Source organism: Hydra vulgaris, chromosome 10, assembly GCF_038396675.1.
Source record: "Hydra vulgaris chromosome 10, alternate assembly HydraT2T_AEP".
NCBI lineage: Eukaryota > Metazoa > Cnidaria > Hydrozoa > Anthoathecata > Hydridae > Hydra > Hydra vulgaris.
This window is the reverse complement of record NC_088929.1, coordinates 40831065-40849498: the sequence shown is the minus strand read 5'-3', so window position 1 is coordinate 40849498 and position 18434 is coordinate 40831065. Positions and strand designations below refer to the sequence as shown.

Here is an 18434-nt window from a genome sequence, read left to right as displayed (position 1 = left end):
TTAAAAAATGTATCTTATAATAAATAAAACATTATTTAGGTTATGCATCTATTTTATTTTTAAATTTAAGAAACTTGGTATTCTTAGTTGTTTGCTGCTTTTTAAAACTTTTTTTAAAACTGTACTGTTTTATAACTGTTTATATACTGTTTAATAACTGTACTTTTATAACTGTACTGTTTTAAAACTGTACTGAACCATTTTAGAAAACTTTTTCAGCACAATTTTAAAACTTAATCTTAATTTCTATTAAAGTTTTTAAATTTCTATTATATTTTTTTTTTAAAGCAATATTTTGATCAAACTTTTTGTTATCATATAAAATACTGCAAAGATTGCAAGATTTTTTGATTATAACTAATTTTAAATACAGTTAAAAGGCATTTTGGTGTAAAAATTTTAGGTTCCATGTGTTCCCTTAGCTTTATTTTAACATTTTTTGTTATAAAAACACAGAATATACAAAAATATAACAAAAGACAAAACAACTTTTATTGTTGAAGTCCAAAACAAAAAACCTAATAAATTTAAATAAATCTTGAAAAGTTAAAAAAAAACATTAAAAATTACCACAAAAAAAAAGTATATATATTTATATATAACTAAAAAACATAACTAAACATAAGATTAGTTAAGTGTAAGTTTATAGTTAAGTGTAAGTTTATAAAAACTTAAAAATGGAAATTTTTACTTACAAATGCTAATGCTCTATTTTTCTTAAAGACTTCGCTTATAATAGCCAAAGATGCTGTTAAAGTAAAAGAACTACCAATCGCTGTAATTGATCTTAATGTCAAACAATATACTACAAAGGTTGTACTTGTTGGCATAAGGTAAGCAAGTCTAAATTTTGTAATAGTTCATAGAATAGATTTATATTATTATTAAATATTATTTGTTAATATAAATATAACTATTATACAAATAACAAATATATATATACATTTATATATATATATATATATATATATATATATATATATATATATATATATATATATATATATATATATATATGTATATAAACACAAATTTGTATATATAAATATATATATATATATATATTCATATATATAAATATTATATATAAAATATTTGTATATATATATATATAAATATATATATATATATAAATATAAATATAAATATAGATATAAATATATATATATATATACAGTAGTCTCTCGCTTAATTGTGAACCCAATTAGTTGCGCATCCCAGTTAATTGCGCATTTAGGCCCAAAATATTTGTATTTCATTTTTTTACTGAGTTTTTGAGATAATGAAAATTAAATATTTTGAGATAATGATTTTATCAGAATGTAAAAAGATAAATAATTCGAATTCAAATTCAAATTGGAGTAAATGATAAATCTTGTTTTGAACAGATAATAATAAGTTTTAACGATTTATCAGTCAAGTGTCATTGAAAAAACTTTAATAAAAAAACTTCATCTTAAATTTAGCCATCTATTCACAGTTCTCTTATTCCAACTTTTTTATCCTTAATTCTTATGGCTAGAGGCAAAGGAAAAAGATTATCAGAAGATCAACGAGTCGAAATTATAGCTAAACTTAAAAAAAGTGATGCGCCAAGCAAACGATCGATTGCAAGAGAATATAATGTAACTGAAAATTCAATTCGATCTCTCTGGAATAATCGAGATGAAATAGAAAAAAGAAGTTTACTAATGACAGAAGAAGCTAGAAAAAAAGTGTTTTGATTATCGTCTGGAAAATTTGAAGCAATAGAAAATGAGCTATATATTTGGATTGATGCATTGCGCCGTTCGAAGATTGAAGTGCCTCCATTTGAAAGCAAAAGAAATGGTGCAAAAATTAAATATAAAAGAAGAAGAATTTAAAGCTTCTTGGCAATGGCTCGCAAACTTTCGTCGTCGAGGCTTAAAATCGATGCATCTCTGTGAAGAAGGAGCTGAAGTTGACAAAGATGATCTTGTTCTTCTTCAGCAACTTGAGGACCTTTACTCAGTTATTAAAATGTACAAACCTGAAAATGTATATAATATGGACGAAACTAAACTTTTTTTTGCTTGCTGCCTAGATATTCTCTGTTAATGCCTACTGAAAGCTTAAAAACTACAAGAGGTAAAAAAAAATCTAAAAAAAGAGTGACTTTAGTTGTTTGCTCCAACGCAACAGGATCTCACAAAATACCCTGTTTTATGATTGGAAAAGCTGCACGACCTGCTTGTATAGTCGGTAGAACATGGCCTATACCGTATTTTAGTCAGGAAAATGCATGGATAGATGTCTCTATATGTTGGAAATGGTTCAATGAAGTCTTTTATCCTGAAGTTAAACACAAAACTGGCTTGCCTGTTTCTTTTATTATCAGACATTGCACCTGGACATTTTTGGACGGTTGAGCAAAATCTTGTAAAAAATGTTTTCTTCCCTCCAAATTGCACAAGTTGGAAGCAACCATGTGATATGGGGATTATTATGGCTCTCAAGAACCGATATAAATATCTATATCTCTCAGACATATTGTCATATTACAGCCTCGATGTAAATACAAAGGAATGTCTGAAAGAAAGTAGTCTTTTGTGCAAAAGAGGTGCAGCAGGAGTTGAATACGGGAAGCCTGCACACCTTCTTGACGCTGCTAAGTATGTCGATTTGGCTTGGAAATCAATTCAACCTTCATCTCTCAAAAATTGCTTCGACAAGGCAGAATTATTTCAGATTTCCAGTCCCATTAACACTGAACTATGCTCTGAGGAGGCTGACTTCGCATCTTTTAATATACTCTTGCTGTTGAAGGAAATTGAAGGAATAGGGAATATGATCAGTTTGGAAGATATCAGCAATTTTGAATCAATTGACTGTGAAGATTCTTCAATGTATATTGAAGCAATACAGACTTCTTAGGTATTGAATTTATACATTTATCTCTGATCGATATTGGCAAGCAATTAAAATGTCAAATAGCTAAAGCAATTTTAAAAAACGACAACGATAAATTAATGAACAACTATCATCAAACATATGGTCAGTAATTATGAAAATTAAACGAGAAAAGCTGCAGAATGCATATCAGCCTACAATTCATTACTTTTTCCATCATGCCTAATATATTTCTTAATAAAGATTTGTTTATATAGTTAATAATTTATCTCATTGTTAATTGATATATTTGATATATTTTATCCGTTTTTAACTGTTTGTAACTTCCAACTTTGTATATATAGCTACTGTGTTTATAAAAACAATTAACTTATTATTATATTTCTTATTTTTATTATTTAAAATATTTTTGTTATTAGAACTATTATTGTTTTAATCATTGCATTAGGTTTTTTCTTAATATTAGTAATGTTACTATTTGTAAACAACCTTGAAATGAAGCAACTAAATTTTTCAGAAATAAATTGAATAATTGATTGATTGACACAACTACATACTAGTTATGACAAAACGTAATTATTTTTAGATAGCTAACTTAGAGAAAGCAGTGAGTCTTAAATGCAATCTTTTTTGTGACAGTTTAGGACGTGTAGTGGCAACTTCAACCTATATAAAATGTTCTTATACATAAGCTGGTTCTTCTAATGAGGCATTCTTTTAGAGAAAAAAAAACAATGTAAATCCACTGTAAATATTGTTAAACTTACTTAGACAGCCAAGATTGATCCACTTTGAACCACTAACTTTAACATTACTTAAACAACTGAAAATCAGTAGTAGAAAAGAAGATAAAAATTTGTATTGTCAGAAAGTTGTTGATTCAAGTTGAGTTTTAAGATTGAAAAAAGAAAATTCTGAAGAAATTCTTTTCTATACAAACATTTGAATTTAGTTGGACCAACAAGCTGTATTAATAATTCACTTCCAACAACAACTACAAGCAAACATTATTAGTTGGGAGTTACTATAAAACAAAAAAATAAAGAGCAATGAAACAAGTAGCAAAAGACTTAAAAAGTTAAAGGTTGTATGAGTCAGGTAAGCAAAAAGAAAGTATGAGTCAAGTAAGCAAAAAGATTGGAGAGTTCTAAAGCAATAAAATGTGGAGAAAAAACTAGATGAATAAAAGTTTTTGGATTATAAAGAGACAGATACAATTATAAAAAAAGGGGTAACTTTGATGAATGAAAAGTCAAAAAACTTTAATAAATAGAACTAGAGATAACAGCTTTTCTAAGCAGTAACCATGATAACTATGGTAACCATGATAGTATTTGTATAAAAGAGAGTGGCAAACTAGAGAGAGACTCAAGCTTTGGAGAAAAAGCAGTTCCAACTTAGTTTACATGGTGTTTTTGGAGAAAGAGCATCATTAAAAGAACAAACTCAAATAGGACAACAGTATTCCTTACAGAGACAATTAAGAGATTCGTAGAGGTAGGTAACGGAACCAAGAGTAAGTTTTAACAGAATAACGAGAAGCAACATTAACAGATGCTAACTATGCAACTGATTGCATATTCTCATTTCTTTTGACCTCTCATAGTTTCTATGAGAAGTCAGTAGAGAATGATAATCCAAATAGATGTAAAGAAGAGGACTCAGTGAGAGGCCATTCATTAATATAGGAATGTTGTAGTAAATAACTTATTTTATTTAAGTTAAATTTCACAAGCCATAGCAGACCTTAAACTGTTACTAAAGAGAGATCAGATTCAAGATTAGTTGCTTGTTCTAAGCAATCAAAAAGTTGAGTCATCAACATAATAGAGCCACTTTAGATGTAAAATTGTCAGGAAGATCATTAGTGTAGATAAGAAACAATAGAGGACCAATGATAGAACCTTTTGGTAAAAAAAAAATGAATATGATTAGAGTTTAGAGCAGCTGCACAAGAAGATGAAAACTATCAAGTATAATGAGGCTTGAAACCAAAAAGGATAGAACAAAAGTTTCCATACCTGGCTGAATCTAGGAGATTATGTAGGAGGCACCTTCATAGAGAGAGCATAATATCCCAAGAAGTTATGTAGCTGCCTCCTTTTGTTGATGCAGTCCTGCCAAAATAACCTAAAGTCATATTTTAGGGCTCCTTAAGTGGTCTCAACAATGCACACCAAAAGCACTAATAAAGACACCATCCATGCACCGTTAATACTCTGATTTGTTATAGCTGTTGATGAAACCATCCTCTCTACCACTACCACAATGCTCACTTAAATACAAATTGCAATTAGTTTGTGTTCTGACTGAACCTTTGGCAGGGTGTTTGCTCATCCATTAATTAAAATAATTATATTTGTGATCTGCTTAAATCTTTAACACAATGTGAGCTAATTTACTAACAATTTATGCCAACTATAAAACTTACCATCACCTTCATCTTTAGTATTCTGTTAGATTTAATGTTTTTCCTGATGCATTTTCAAAATGTCCACATCAATGTTTTAAAGTAATGCTTACAGGAAGTAATTTCTTTTAACTACTTCATTTCTTTTCAGGTTCAGGATCATCACAAGTACCCTTCTATTGGTATCATGTAGCACAGTACTACTTGCCCCATGCCCAGCTGCCTTATAGGATTCAATCTTTTTAGACAAAGGCTTTGCGTTAATTAGCAGGACTGAGATAATTGCATAGCTTTTTGGTTGGGATGACGTGCTTTATCTACCAATGAGTCAAGTTCTCTTTAAACTTAAACCATGCCCAAAGTAACCAAAGATATTAACAATAAAAAACCATCTCCACTACTTGACTGTTTCAATATAACTTAAGTATATTAAAACAGTCAAATAGACGTTCTATAAGTATATAGAACGCCATTATAAAAAAATTTGAAATTAGTTTGTTAAGTATTTTTCCGATTTATTGCAAAGTATATTCTGCCAAAATGAACTGAGCCCATCTGAAACGCTGTATTCAGAATAGAACAGGTTGTTACCAATTACATTAAGGCAAACAAGTTAGTATTATTAACAAGTTATATACAAGTTATATACAAGTTAGTATTATTAAATACTTTTCTGATGGATGTGGAATACAATGAAAAAATTTTTATTAATACCTTCCATGAAAAAGAAGACTTTGATATTGATGTTGAATGGTTTTTTTACGCTACAATCTATGGTAAATCTGCTTGAGATGGTATTGATGGTACAGTAAAACAAATAAATGCACAAGCCATTTTAAAAATGAGAGTGACTAGACAGATTTTAGATGTAGATAAGATATTTGAACTTTGTGAAACTAGTTAAAAATTTATTCAATTTATAATAGTTTATAAAACAGAAGCAAATGAAGTTTGACGATCATTACAACAAGGTTTCATGTGGGTGACACTTTGGCAAATACAAGATAATTTTACCATTTTATACCCTAATAAATGTAGGATTCCTTTTAAAAGAACAAGTCAACAAATTGATGTTCATACATTTAATTTTGTTCAAACACAAAATGAATGAAAAAATGCTGATTGTGCAGAAGGTTCTTTAAAATAATATGGATTATGTAGCTTGCAAATTTGTTGACATTTGGTGAATTAGAGTTATAACCAAAAAAAAAAAGTGGCAAAGAGATTATAAGTAAAATAATTTTTAAAACTTTTATCTATCATTTAATTCATTATTTCAAATAATGCTATATATACAAACTCAAACACACACACACATGCGTTCTATGTTTTTATGATTTTTTAATATTCAAGCAGCCTATATCTAATAGAAATAAGCCCTGGTTTATTTATATAAAACCTGACATTGGTCAGATGTAGGGCTGATCCAGGATTTTATGGTACTTGACTTAAGTCGCTTCAATATAAGTTCTAAATTTTAAAGATTTGTACTAAAGCTCATATGAGGATGTTTTGTTAAAAACTGCACTTATTAGAGCATTGAAACAAAATGAATCTATAACATAGGCATTACACGCCTTAAATATAAGGGGAATTGATTTTTAAAAACATAAATTGTTATTATTTAATACAATAAATAATACAATATATTAAAGAGAATTTCCATGTGAATAAAAAAAAAAAGGAAAGAAATTTTTTTAAACCCTCCCAACTTGACCAAGTAAACCAATACAGTCAAGTACAGCAAATATTGTTATAACTCTTTCTCAATCTTAAGAAATACCAAAAGATACATCTTTAAAAATCAAACATGGTTGTGTTAAGCATATTCTAATAATAAAACGAATTGTAAAAAAAAAATTTACCCAAATAATATTTCACAACATCCTTCTAAACCACACCCAAAAACTAAAGCACGCTTTGGTCCAACCCTTGGAATCTAAATTTTAAAAGAATATATAAAACTAAGTTTCAAAAAAACAACTCAATAAAATAGTACTCTAAAATTAATTTATATCAAGCTTACACAAAATACTATTATTTTGTAGACATTAATGCTTCATATAATAATACAAAAACAATGTTTATAACCCATTTCACTTATGTTATCTTTTTACCTTTATTTTTAAGATTTAAAATAAAAAGTTTATGTTTTAAAGTGTTATACCATGTACTTTTTAACTATTCTTTTTGACTATTGTTACTAATAACAACCAACTCTTATTGCCTAATTAGTACAGCATTAGGTTGCTAATAGTGTATTTTTATGTTTCATATTATTTCTTATTAAAATTATAATTTTTCATATAGTTAATAACCAAATTACTTGTTGTATGATAAATAAAAATAGAGTTCTTTACTTCTTTTAATTACATTTTTAAAACATTTGCAAATTGAACATGAACTAACTCAAATATTTAATTTATAATAAGTTTTCACTTAACATTATATATAACAAATAAAATGTTATATATAATGTTAAAAAGCAAGTGAATGAGAATTTTGAAAAGACATAAGAAATAGTAGCAGGAACTAAAAACAAAACTTTAAAATTTGTAAGAAATAAAAAAAAAATTATCTTGTACATATATACTATACTAATTTATTATATAATAATTAATATATTAACTATATACACACTAATTTGTATGTAAATAAATTATTTTACAAATAGGACACATAGGGAATCCTTATTATGTATCCCTATTTGAAATAGGCATAATCTATTTATTTATGCTTATTTAAATGTCTATTTATAAACACCTATTAACACTTATTCACATTTGTAAGTCAATAGATTGACTTACAAATGTGAATAAAATCTAGATAAGTAATAGAAAAGTCTAGAAATGAATATGTAAAACTATATGCAAATATTTTTAACTATTAGTCTAAATAAATTGTTATATTTGGGCTGGTTCTTCTAAAGATTCCCTTTCTCCTCTAGACAAGGTTCGAAAAGATATTGTAAATGTATTTAGATTTGATCTAGCTTCCAAGCTTGAGCATCTTTACCATCATCATAAGATTGCATCTCTTTTTCTTTAGTACAAAAACCATTTCATGGTGATTGCTCAAATGAACTATTACCTCTTGTACCATCAGCTAAAATTTAATTTTGTATGACAGCGAGTTTGCATCCTTTTACTGTATCTATCCATTCATATCTTAAAACTTTTGCACACCTAGTTTTTTTCTTTGCACATCAACTCTCTGCAGTATTCTTGTTTTCTTTACTACAATTAGTCTGAAAACTGACAACTTTTCATTTTAATAATTTTAGTTACCAAGAATTTACGGTTTTGAAATTCAATAACCAATTATAAAAATTAAAATAAAAGAATTATCTTTCTCTTTAAAAGCATTTTTTTTTTTTTTTGCAATCACTACGTTGCTTGCAGCCAAAAAGGCTGCAAGCAACGTAGTGGTTGCTTGCAGTCTTTTTGGAAGTAAGTTTAATAAAATTAATTTTAATGATTAAAATTCAATTGTTAAAATGAGAGCACATTTGATTTTAAAACATATGATTTTTTAATTTCTTGCTCAAAAAATTTTTTTTGGGAGAAGTAAGACCTGAGCTTGATTGGTCCCCTTTGAAATTAGTTACCTGTTCTAGATGAAATAATTATTAGAAATAATATTAAATATAACACATATTATTAAATATGATATCAAATTTAAAACACACACAAAAAAAACTCAAGTAAATTTTGATAATTTAAAAAGAAAAAAAAATGTATATATATATATATATATATATATATATATATATATATATATATATATATACATATATATATATATATATATATATATATATATATATATATATATATATATATATATATATATATATATATATATATATAAATAATATCAATAACATTTTGATAAAAAAATCAATCCTATAGAAAAATTATAAACTCAATGCTTGCTTTTTGATTTAGTTTTACTTTTAAATCATTTGAGTATTTTTACAGATATAGCAACCACCTTTCATGATTTCTCATCTTTAGCTCATTTATCTCTTATGTAACTTAAGTTGTTTCTAATTAAAAGAAAACTAAAGCCAAAAACTCTGCAAGACTTTGTGTTTTACAGTCATTATGAGATTGCTTTAAACTTTTTTCTATTACACAGAGTAAACTCAATATTAAAAGAAAGATTTGGTATGCTCAATTAATTATTTTAAAGGCTTTATAACCATTTTTTTATATAATTTTCCAATAAAAATTAGAAAAACATATCATTGTATGTTTGTTAATAAAAAAATTATAACATAATTTAATAATTAAATAAAAACTTTAAATTTTGCTTTGCTATACCTTAAGTTAATGTAACATTTTGTAACTTTAACCAATTAAAAGCCATATATCAAAAAAAACTCATTTTTCACAAATGATTATTTCAATTAATATTTCACTCAATATGAGTAAAATGTCAGCAAAAGTAGTTGTTGATTAATAAAAAAAGAAAACAATATTGACAGCATAGCGAAAATAAATTTTTGTTACTTTCTACCTCCACAACCTAGAAAATTTTAGATCCAAATAGTGTTCCAAATTCAGATTTAAAAAAATCGTATCTAATCCTATAAGTAAAATTGTAAAAACATAATTTATAAAAGGAATTTTTCCAGACTTCTCTAAAACTGCTAACTTTGTTTAAAATAAAAAAGATCAAAACTTCAAACTTTTAATTACAGACTTGTTTCATTATTTTCTAGGAAAAATAATAAGGAAATAACCCATATAATCCATGTGCATATATTTTTGGATACTGAACAGAGGTTCAGGAATCCCCCAAAGATTTATCTTTAGGCCTATGCTTTTCTTGATATAATTAAATGAGCTAAACACATGCCTTGATATGTCTACTTACCACTTTCTGATAACACTAATTTGCTTAAAATTGAAGACTCAGTTGAAATAAAAAAACAATGAGCCCATTTAATCAGATCTTAACTGGATGAGAGCAAATAAATTACACCTAATTTTAAAAAATCGAATAATCAATTTTAAAATTCATACATACATACATTTTTTTTGAATATTTTGCATACTTATTTGTATTGTCGATTTACAAAAATACTATTATAATATTTTTTGCAATATTGTAAACAGTATTGTTTGTTTTTGTGGGCTCAGAGTATATCATTTATCACGGCTGATTTTCACAGCTGAAGCCAAATTCTAAATTACTGTTTGATATAAAAAACTTTAACTTTTAAACGGATAAGTAAAATTGAAGTAATTTTGTTACAATTCTTCTTACATTTATTGTAGTTTTTTTTACAGGGTGGTCAAAGTTACTCTGAAGGTTTTTTTGGAATGTCTGAAAGTCAAGCTTTTAGACATTCCAAAAAAAAGTATGAATATACCGGGAAGTACTATCCGTAAAAAAATGAGTTTGAAGCATAAAAAAGGCATTGGTGCCTTAACCATTTTAACTCATTACAAGAAGCATTTATTTTCAACGAAAATTGTGGTTATGTGTAATTAAAAATCTCAAAATTGTATTGTAAAATCTTTCCAAAAAATAAGTTTTTTTTGGGTGGTGACCTTTAATTTGGCTGGTCACCTTTAACATAAAAAGTTGTTATGAAACGTAAAATAAAGTACCCTAAGAAAATATGAACAGCAGTAAGGTTAGCATCTCTGAGATATTTTGTGCAACAGTGCAGCAGAAGTTCTGTCCCCATAAATAGTTTTCGAAGGCTAATAGCGTAGCTACGGTCATCTTTTGCACTGATGTGCAAGATCACTCAGACAATTTTGTTCTATTGAAGCACGTAAAAATAAAAAAAAGCCACAGTTTGTAACTGTAGCTGCAGTTGTAGGAAATATTTGCAGTGAATTGCGCAGGTTCAGAAATACTTTATCTTCATATCAAACAATAAAATCAAAAAGATCCAAAGAGGTTTCCGTTAGAACTTCAATCTGGGTACTGAGCAGCGTTTTGAAGTCTCTAATTTCAGAGCCCAATTAGTTACCATCGATGTAAATATTGTAGGGATTTTTAAAATCTTTGATAAAGTGTATTGGCATTTGTCTCAGCGATAAGAGTTCTGAAGACTAGTTAAAAACCAAGTTTGGTGTTTATATTTTTTTGACATAAAAACAGTATTGATATTTTCTATTAGAGTCTATCAATTACGCTTGTAATCACACGTACATATTCTTCTGCAGTAAGTCCTGCATCTCTTGCTATTTCTCTAGGCATCCTTCAATGTTGTTAAATTCTTTAATCAAATTCGATCCCCAATTTTTTTCATTGTCTGCCGCAACCTGGCTCAAATTATAACAAATGTTAAAAGATTTTATCTCTGGCGATTCAAGATCAGACGCTTTCGAAAAATTTATAATAGGATCCTGCAATCGTTTCTGAACAAGATCAATTGACCGAAGTACTTTTTACAGGACTTTTTATTATTGTAAGGAAATATCGTAAGATCAATTGACCGAATTACCTTTTACAGGACTTTTTATTATCGTAAGGAAATAAAAACGTCTTGAAAAAATTCTTAAACGTGTTTCAATTACTAAACCAGAGCCTACAACACCGGATGGCCAGGATGGCAATATAAATTATTTTTATTATGGTTATAAAAAATAAATTGAAAGTTTTCCATTTTTATGCTAAAAAACTCAATTATTTAGTTATAGCTACTTAATGTTAACTCAAAGTTTAACTATATAGCTGTATAATAATATCTGTTTATTATTTTTAATAAATAATAAACAGATATTATTATATAGTATATATAATAATACAATAATAGATTTATGATTTTAATTAATAAATATGGACAACAAATGGTCATCAAATAGGCAAAGTATTTATCCTTCAGAAACTTTATATTTTGAGCTCGTGACCAGGAGTTATCATTATCTAACTTGAAATTGAAATCAATAAATTCGAACTTCTTCATTTATCAGTATAAATTCTGTATACAATATAAAATTTATTAGATATTTTACACAACATATCAGAAGTAAGAACGTAGACTCAGAAGATTCAATGAGAGGCTTGCCAATCGTTAATATAGGAATGTCGACAGTATTGTCGATAAGAATGTCGACATTCCTATATTAACGTAGCTGCAGCCAAAGTAGCACAAAAAAAATACTTTTAAAAGAGTTTACTGTAGGTACATCCAATACATCCTGCGCTGATACTATTCCAACAGTTTGCAAAGCAGTTTTTAAAAAGTACTGACGTTCTAAGTAACCTTTGATTAGTTGGGGGTTTTAAGCAGGTAATTTTTTTCATACAATATGCTGAGTTTGCTGAGAAAGTGTAAACACACCAACTTTTAACTTGGTTTTAAACAAACTTCTAATTTCTTTAACAGCAGTTATTTATGACATAACCTGGTGGTTATATTATCGTTTTAAATAACCAAGTAAGCTTATTTTAAAGCGATAGTTGTTTGCAGTATAAAAGTAAGTTTTTTTTTTAATTTAAAATTCACAAACCACTGCAAGTTCCAATCTGTTACAAAAGTGTAATCAGATTCATAATTGGCTGCGTATTGTTAGTAATCAAAAAGAGAAGACTTTTTGTCAAGACAGGAGTATAAAGCTGACTCATAACCAAGTAGAAATACACAATACGTAAGGTTGTTAGGAAGATCATTAACGTAGATAAGAAACAATACAGGACCAAAGATAGAACCAAGAGGTACCTTAGAAATTACTGGAAATGAACCCGAGAGATGGCATTTGAGGATGAACTTAATAAATTGGTTAGATATAAATAATTTGATAATCTCAAAAACTTTCCCAAATACACCATATAAAGCAAGTTTATGGAAAAGACAAACATGGCACATTTTATTGAACGCTTTAGAGATCTCAGGAGTAATAGTCCGTGCCTCGCACCCTCCATCTAATGCATGATAGAATTTTTCAGTCACAGCAGTAAACAAGTCAGCCGTAAAACAAGAAGATTGAAAACCGTATTAACTGTCTGACAGTAAGTTATTTGACTCAGGATGGGATGTTAGAAGTTTGTTGATCAAATACTTAAAGACTTTTTAATAATTGATAGAAGACTGATCAGATAATAGTTGGAGGGGTCAGAATGTTCTCCGGAGTTTCTTAAAATTGGAACCACCAATTTTTTATATATTAAAAGGTTCAGTAAGACAATTCTTAAATAGTTTAGAAAAATTGAAGAGAGTTCTGGAGAACACTTTTGTAAGATTATGACAGGAATGTTGTCGGGATCACAAGCTGTAGGAGGGTTTAATTGAGACATGACTTTAACAAAGTATTGACTGCCTGACAGTTAGTTATGTGACTCAAGATGGGATGTTAGAAATTTGTTTATCAAAAACTCAAGGTCTTTGTTAATAATAGAGAGAAGATCGGACAATAGTTGGAGGGGTCAGAATGTTCTCTAGAGTTTTTCAAAATTGGAACCACAGATGCCATTTTTTACCTGGTAGGAAAATAAGATTAAGACAAGCAATTATTAAACAGGTTAGAGATATTCCTGCAATAGTCTTTTTGTAAGACAACGACGGAATGTTGTCTGGACCACAAGCTGTAGAAGGGTTTAATTAAGATATGACTTTAGCAACGGAAGCTGGATGATTTGAATGTCTAACAATAGGTTAACCTGTTTAACTGGAAAGGCAGAAAGAGTATAGAAATAAGATTAAAAGTTTGAAATAATTTTATTCTAAATAGTTGAATTAAAATTATTCTAAACTCTTAACCTTTGGTTTTCAACGTGTTCAGATCAAACTTCATCAACGGTAAAAAAAACCGTATAAAAGTTTTTTTTTAAAGTTTAAAATGGACCTTCCTTATGTTATAATACAGTGTAATGAGTTCATGTTTTTCTTTTTTTAGAGTTAGTTAAGTTTCGCGTGGCATACTTTTTGAAGAGCGCTTTGACTAATGATTTTTGTTTAAAAGTTTTTGTTATTAAATCTTGCGCTTTTTTCAATGCTTCTTTCATAGTCAAACAATGCTTTTCAATGCTTCTTTCATAGTCAAACAATGCTTTTCAATGCTTCTTTCATAGTCAAACAACCAAAAAAGTGGCTAGTTGAGCGACAACAGACTTTTTAGTACTAAAAATTTTTTAAATGTTTTGTTTCCAAAAGCATTTTAATTTAATTTTTACTGGCTGAACTAATATTTTTGTTTCATGTTTACAAGATAACAAAACTTAATTTTATAACAAAAAAACTTCAGAAGCAGCGCCTATTATACTAATATACAATTTGTTTTTTTGTTACACATGACACAGACAGCTAACCTAGATATATAGATCTATATCTATATATAGATATCTATATATATAAATAAATATATATATATATATATATATATATATATATATATATATATATATATATAGGTAAATTGCAATGAAATATAATTATTAATTACTTAAATTAAAAAATCACCAAGATTGTTCATTAATCATTAAAAAATATCAAACACAAAATAACCTAGTTTGCACATTAGTTAACATTCTCATTAATATGTTAGCTGTTATATGATATTTAGGCATTTTAAAACAAATTCGCATTAACAGAATTATAATTTACTGCTGGCATTAAAGTCAACTGACACACGTTCTTTAAGATATTTTTGTTTATTACAAACTTTTGTATAAACAAAGTGCAGAGTTAAGAAAAATATATAGTTCAAAAAGATACACTTACGCTAACAATTTTTCCCGCCAGAGGAGACACAAGAAAAGATATGAGAGGAAAACAAGACAGAATGCGCCCAGTCCAAGCTAAACTCGTTTTAGTATTCTTTGCCTAAAAAATATATTCCAAATACATTGCAATGCATATTAATCATACAAATAATTTAGTTATTCTAGAAATTCAATTAATAAATTGAATCTCTAGAATCTCAGGCTTTTAAATATATGTTGAATCTTTTAAAACACCTCAATTACCACATTTGAGGTAATTGAGGTGAGTTAACCATGCCTTTTAAAAACTCAATAATACCGTTGACTTTCTTATTCTTTACTGCAAACCGATTGTTAAATAACTGTTATACTTATATAATCGTTAGGTAACAATCGGTAAAAGATTGTATATGTAGTTTATGCATAGCAACATACATACATACATACATACATACATACATACATACATACATACATACATACATACATACATACATACATACATACATACATACATACATACATACATACATACATACATACATACATACATACATGCATGCATACATACATACATACATACATACATACATACATACATACATACATACATACATACATACATACATACATACATACATACATACATACATACATACATACATACATACATGTATACATATATACATACATGTATATATATATATATATATATATATATATATATATATATATATATATATATATATATATATATATATATATATATATGTATATATATATGTATATATATATATTTACATATATGTGTATATACATGTATGTATGTATATATATGTATGTATATATATATATATATATATATATATATATGTGTATGTATATATATATATATGTATGTATATAGATATATATTATATATATATATATATATATGTATATATATGAATATATATATATATGTATATATATATATATATATGTATATATATATATATATATATATATATATATATATATATATATATATATATATATATATATATATATATATATAAATATATATATATATATATATATATATATATATATATATATATATATATATATATATATATATATATACATATATATATATATATACATATATATATATATATCGAGATTCAACGTCGGCTCTAGCCCAATAAACGACATTGGTAAGGAAGGAGGTGTGAACTTCTAGTTAAATGCTCTCCCGCGGTGCTCCGTGATAAGACCGTAAGGACTTCTGGGAGCACCTAAATAACAAAAAATTTATATATATATATATATATATATATATATATATATATATATATATATATATATATATATATATATATATACATATATATATATGTATGTATATGCGTACAAAATATATATATGCGTTCAAAATAATTTTTAAAAATGAACATATTTAAACAAAAAATTAATAAAACGATACCTCTATTGGTAGAAATGGTGCTACAATAGCAAAAGCGCTAAACGAGGCAAAGAATATTGTGCATATAACAGCCATGATAATTAGAGATGGTTTTTTATTTTTAGAAGATGGCTTTTTGTAACCATCATAAACTTTTACAACTTTGATATTTGATACTTTAAACGAATTGGAGTAATCTTCATTTTTAATCAACAAGGGATCAAACTCTTTGTCAGGCATTTTTTTTATCTAAGAATAATTAAGCAGTCAGTAAAGATAAAACTTGTTGTTTTTTTTTAAGTTTTTTGAAGTAAAGATTTTTAATGTACTAAGTTCTTTTTTGATTTAGTTACTTTTTTTGCAGACTAATTATTCAATATAAATGTAACAAACAAATGGTATTTTTCATATGTTTGTTGAGTACAAACTCTCTTTTTTTTAACAACAAGGTTAAAAGAATTTATGACTATATATTGAACTGTACGTTTTCTGTTAAGAAGTGTTTATGTATACCAAAATAACCTTGAAACAATATAGTTTTCTATACAAAAAACTTGCCGTTGCAGAAAACCAAGCAACGCTTCATTAAGAAAAGTTTAGAATATTTATTTTAGTTTAGAATATATTTAGAATATTTTAGTTTAGAATATTTTAGAATAGAATATTTAGAATATTTTAGTTTAGAATATATTTAGAATATTTATTTTAGTTTAGAATATTTATTTTAGAATATTTATTTTAGAATATTTATTTTAGAATAGTTATTTAGTTAATATTTATTTGATGTTTACGTAAGTTTAGCAGACATAAACAATAAAATATAACAGACAACATAAAAGCATGTCACCCACTTTATTAAAAAATTTTTCTTACTAATAATTAGTTAAGTAATTAGCATAACTAATAAAACAATTTAAAAATTAAAGTTGATAATTAATTAATTCTAATAATTAATTAAGTTTAGTAATAAGTCTTTACAATCGTACTGGAAGTTAAGCTATACAAAATATATGAAAGTTTTAGTCAAGAGTATTTTATAGTTTGTTTTTTATTTTTTCATTTTATTTTTACCTTTGTAAATTTAGATTTTTTTTTTTAAGATGTGTTATTCTAAATAGACTCTACGTCATATATAAAATTTTAAAAATTAAAAAATAAAAACAGTCTTTGTCCATTCTTTATTCTTCGCATCTAAGATCAAATTAAAGACTTTTTTGCAAATCCGAGCAGAAATTTTTTTGTATAGATTTGATTAACCATGTTTTGTTCAGTTGTTTAAACAGTTTGTTAGAAGTTAGAATGTTATTTGCCTCTGAATTTTTTTATAGTAAAATATTCAAAAAAATAGGGTTCGAAATATATTTTATTGAGAAACAAAATATCAGGATATGTATCTGTTTGAATTAAATATTTGTAAAGAATTTTATGTGTTGGGTGAGGTTCACCTGGATTGGAAATGTTTATGTAGAAATGCTTCTTATTTCAAAAAAAAAATCTTGTCTTTAATTTTATTGTTAAATGAATTTAAAAAGTTTAATATTTTTTTTAAAGAGATCTGAAAAATATGAGACTTATTTAATTCAAACGGAGACCTTTTATTTTAAACTAACCTTACTTAATTTCAACTTAAATAAAAGTTTATACTTAAGTTATTCAGATAATTTTTTGACTCTACTTGACTATAAACCTAATTTTTTGCTTAAATTTAAACAATTTTTTATTAAAATAAGTAGAATATAAAAATAATATTTTGGTTTTAATATCAATTAAAAAAATGTTCAATCGAATTCCAAATAAATATTTTTTTTGCATCTAATTTGCATTTCTATTGAATAGATTATGAATGAATAGATATGAATATGAAAAGGTTGCTGTGGTCTCCTGCGGTATTGGAAGTTACTAAAGAAATAGAAATTTTAATGAAGCCATAAAAACTTATTATATGAATTTGATTTTCTAACTTTTTTTTTTCAGTATTTTGTTATAATTTTTTACATGTATAACTTATTTTGATATATCAAATATAGTTTTAAGAAATGT

The 18434-nt window shown here is 26.3% G+C and overlaps 1 protein-coding gene across 6 annotated transcripts in view; it reads right to left on the bottom strand.

Annotated features, from left to right (window-relative positions):
* LOC100212232 (MFS-type transporter SLC18B1) overlaps positions 1 to 16982 on the bottom strand; it is a 57334-nt gene extending 40352 nt beyond the window's left edge. For 2 of the 6 annotated variants that reach the window (XM_065808018.1, XM_065808019.1), the window contains exons 1-4: positions 16416 to 16982; positions 14967 to 15068; positions 7147 to 7220; positions 696 to 843 (exon numbers count right to left, since the gene is read on the bottom strand). In XM_065808018.1, coding sequence (XP_065664090.1) covers positions 696 to 843; positions 7147 to 7220; positions 14967 to 15068; positions 16416 to 16634 — 543 coding nt within the window. In that variant the 5' untranslated portion in view covers positions 16635 to 16982. Of the gene's footprint in view, positions 1 to 695; positions 844 to 7146; positions 7221 to 10315; positions 10450 to 14966; positions 15069 to 16415 lie in introns of those variants that run through there. The other 4 variants (XM_065808017.1, XM_065808016.1, XM_065808020.1 and 1 more) reach the window with 4 other exon arrangements.
* Positions 16983 to 18434: the final 1452 nt, after the last annotated feature.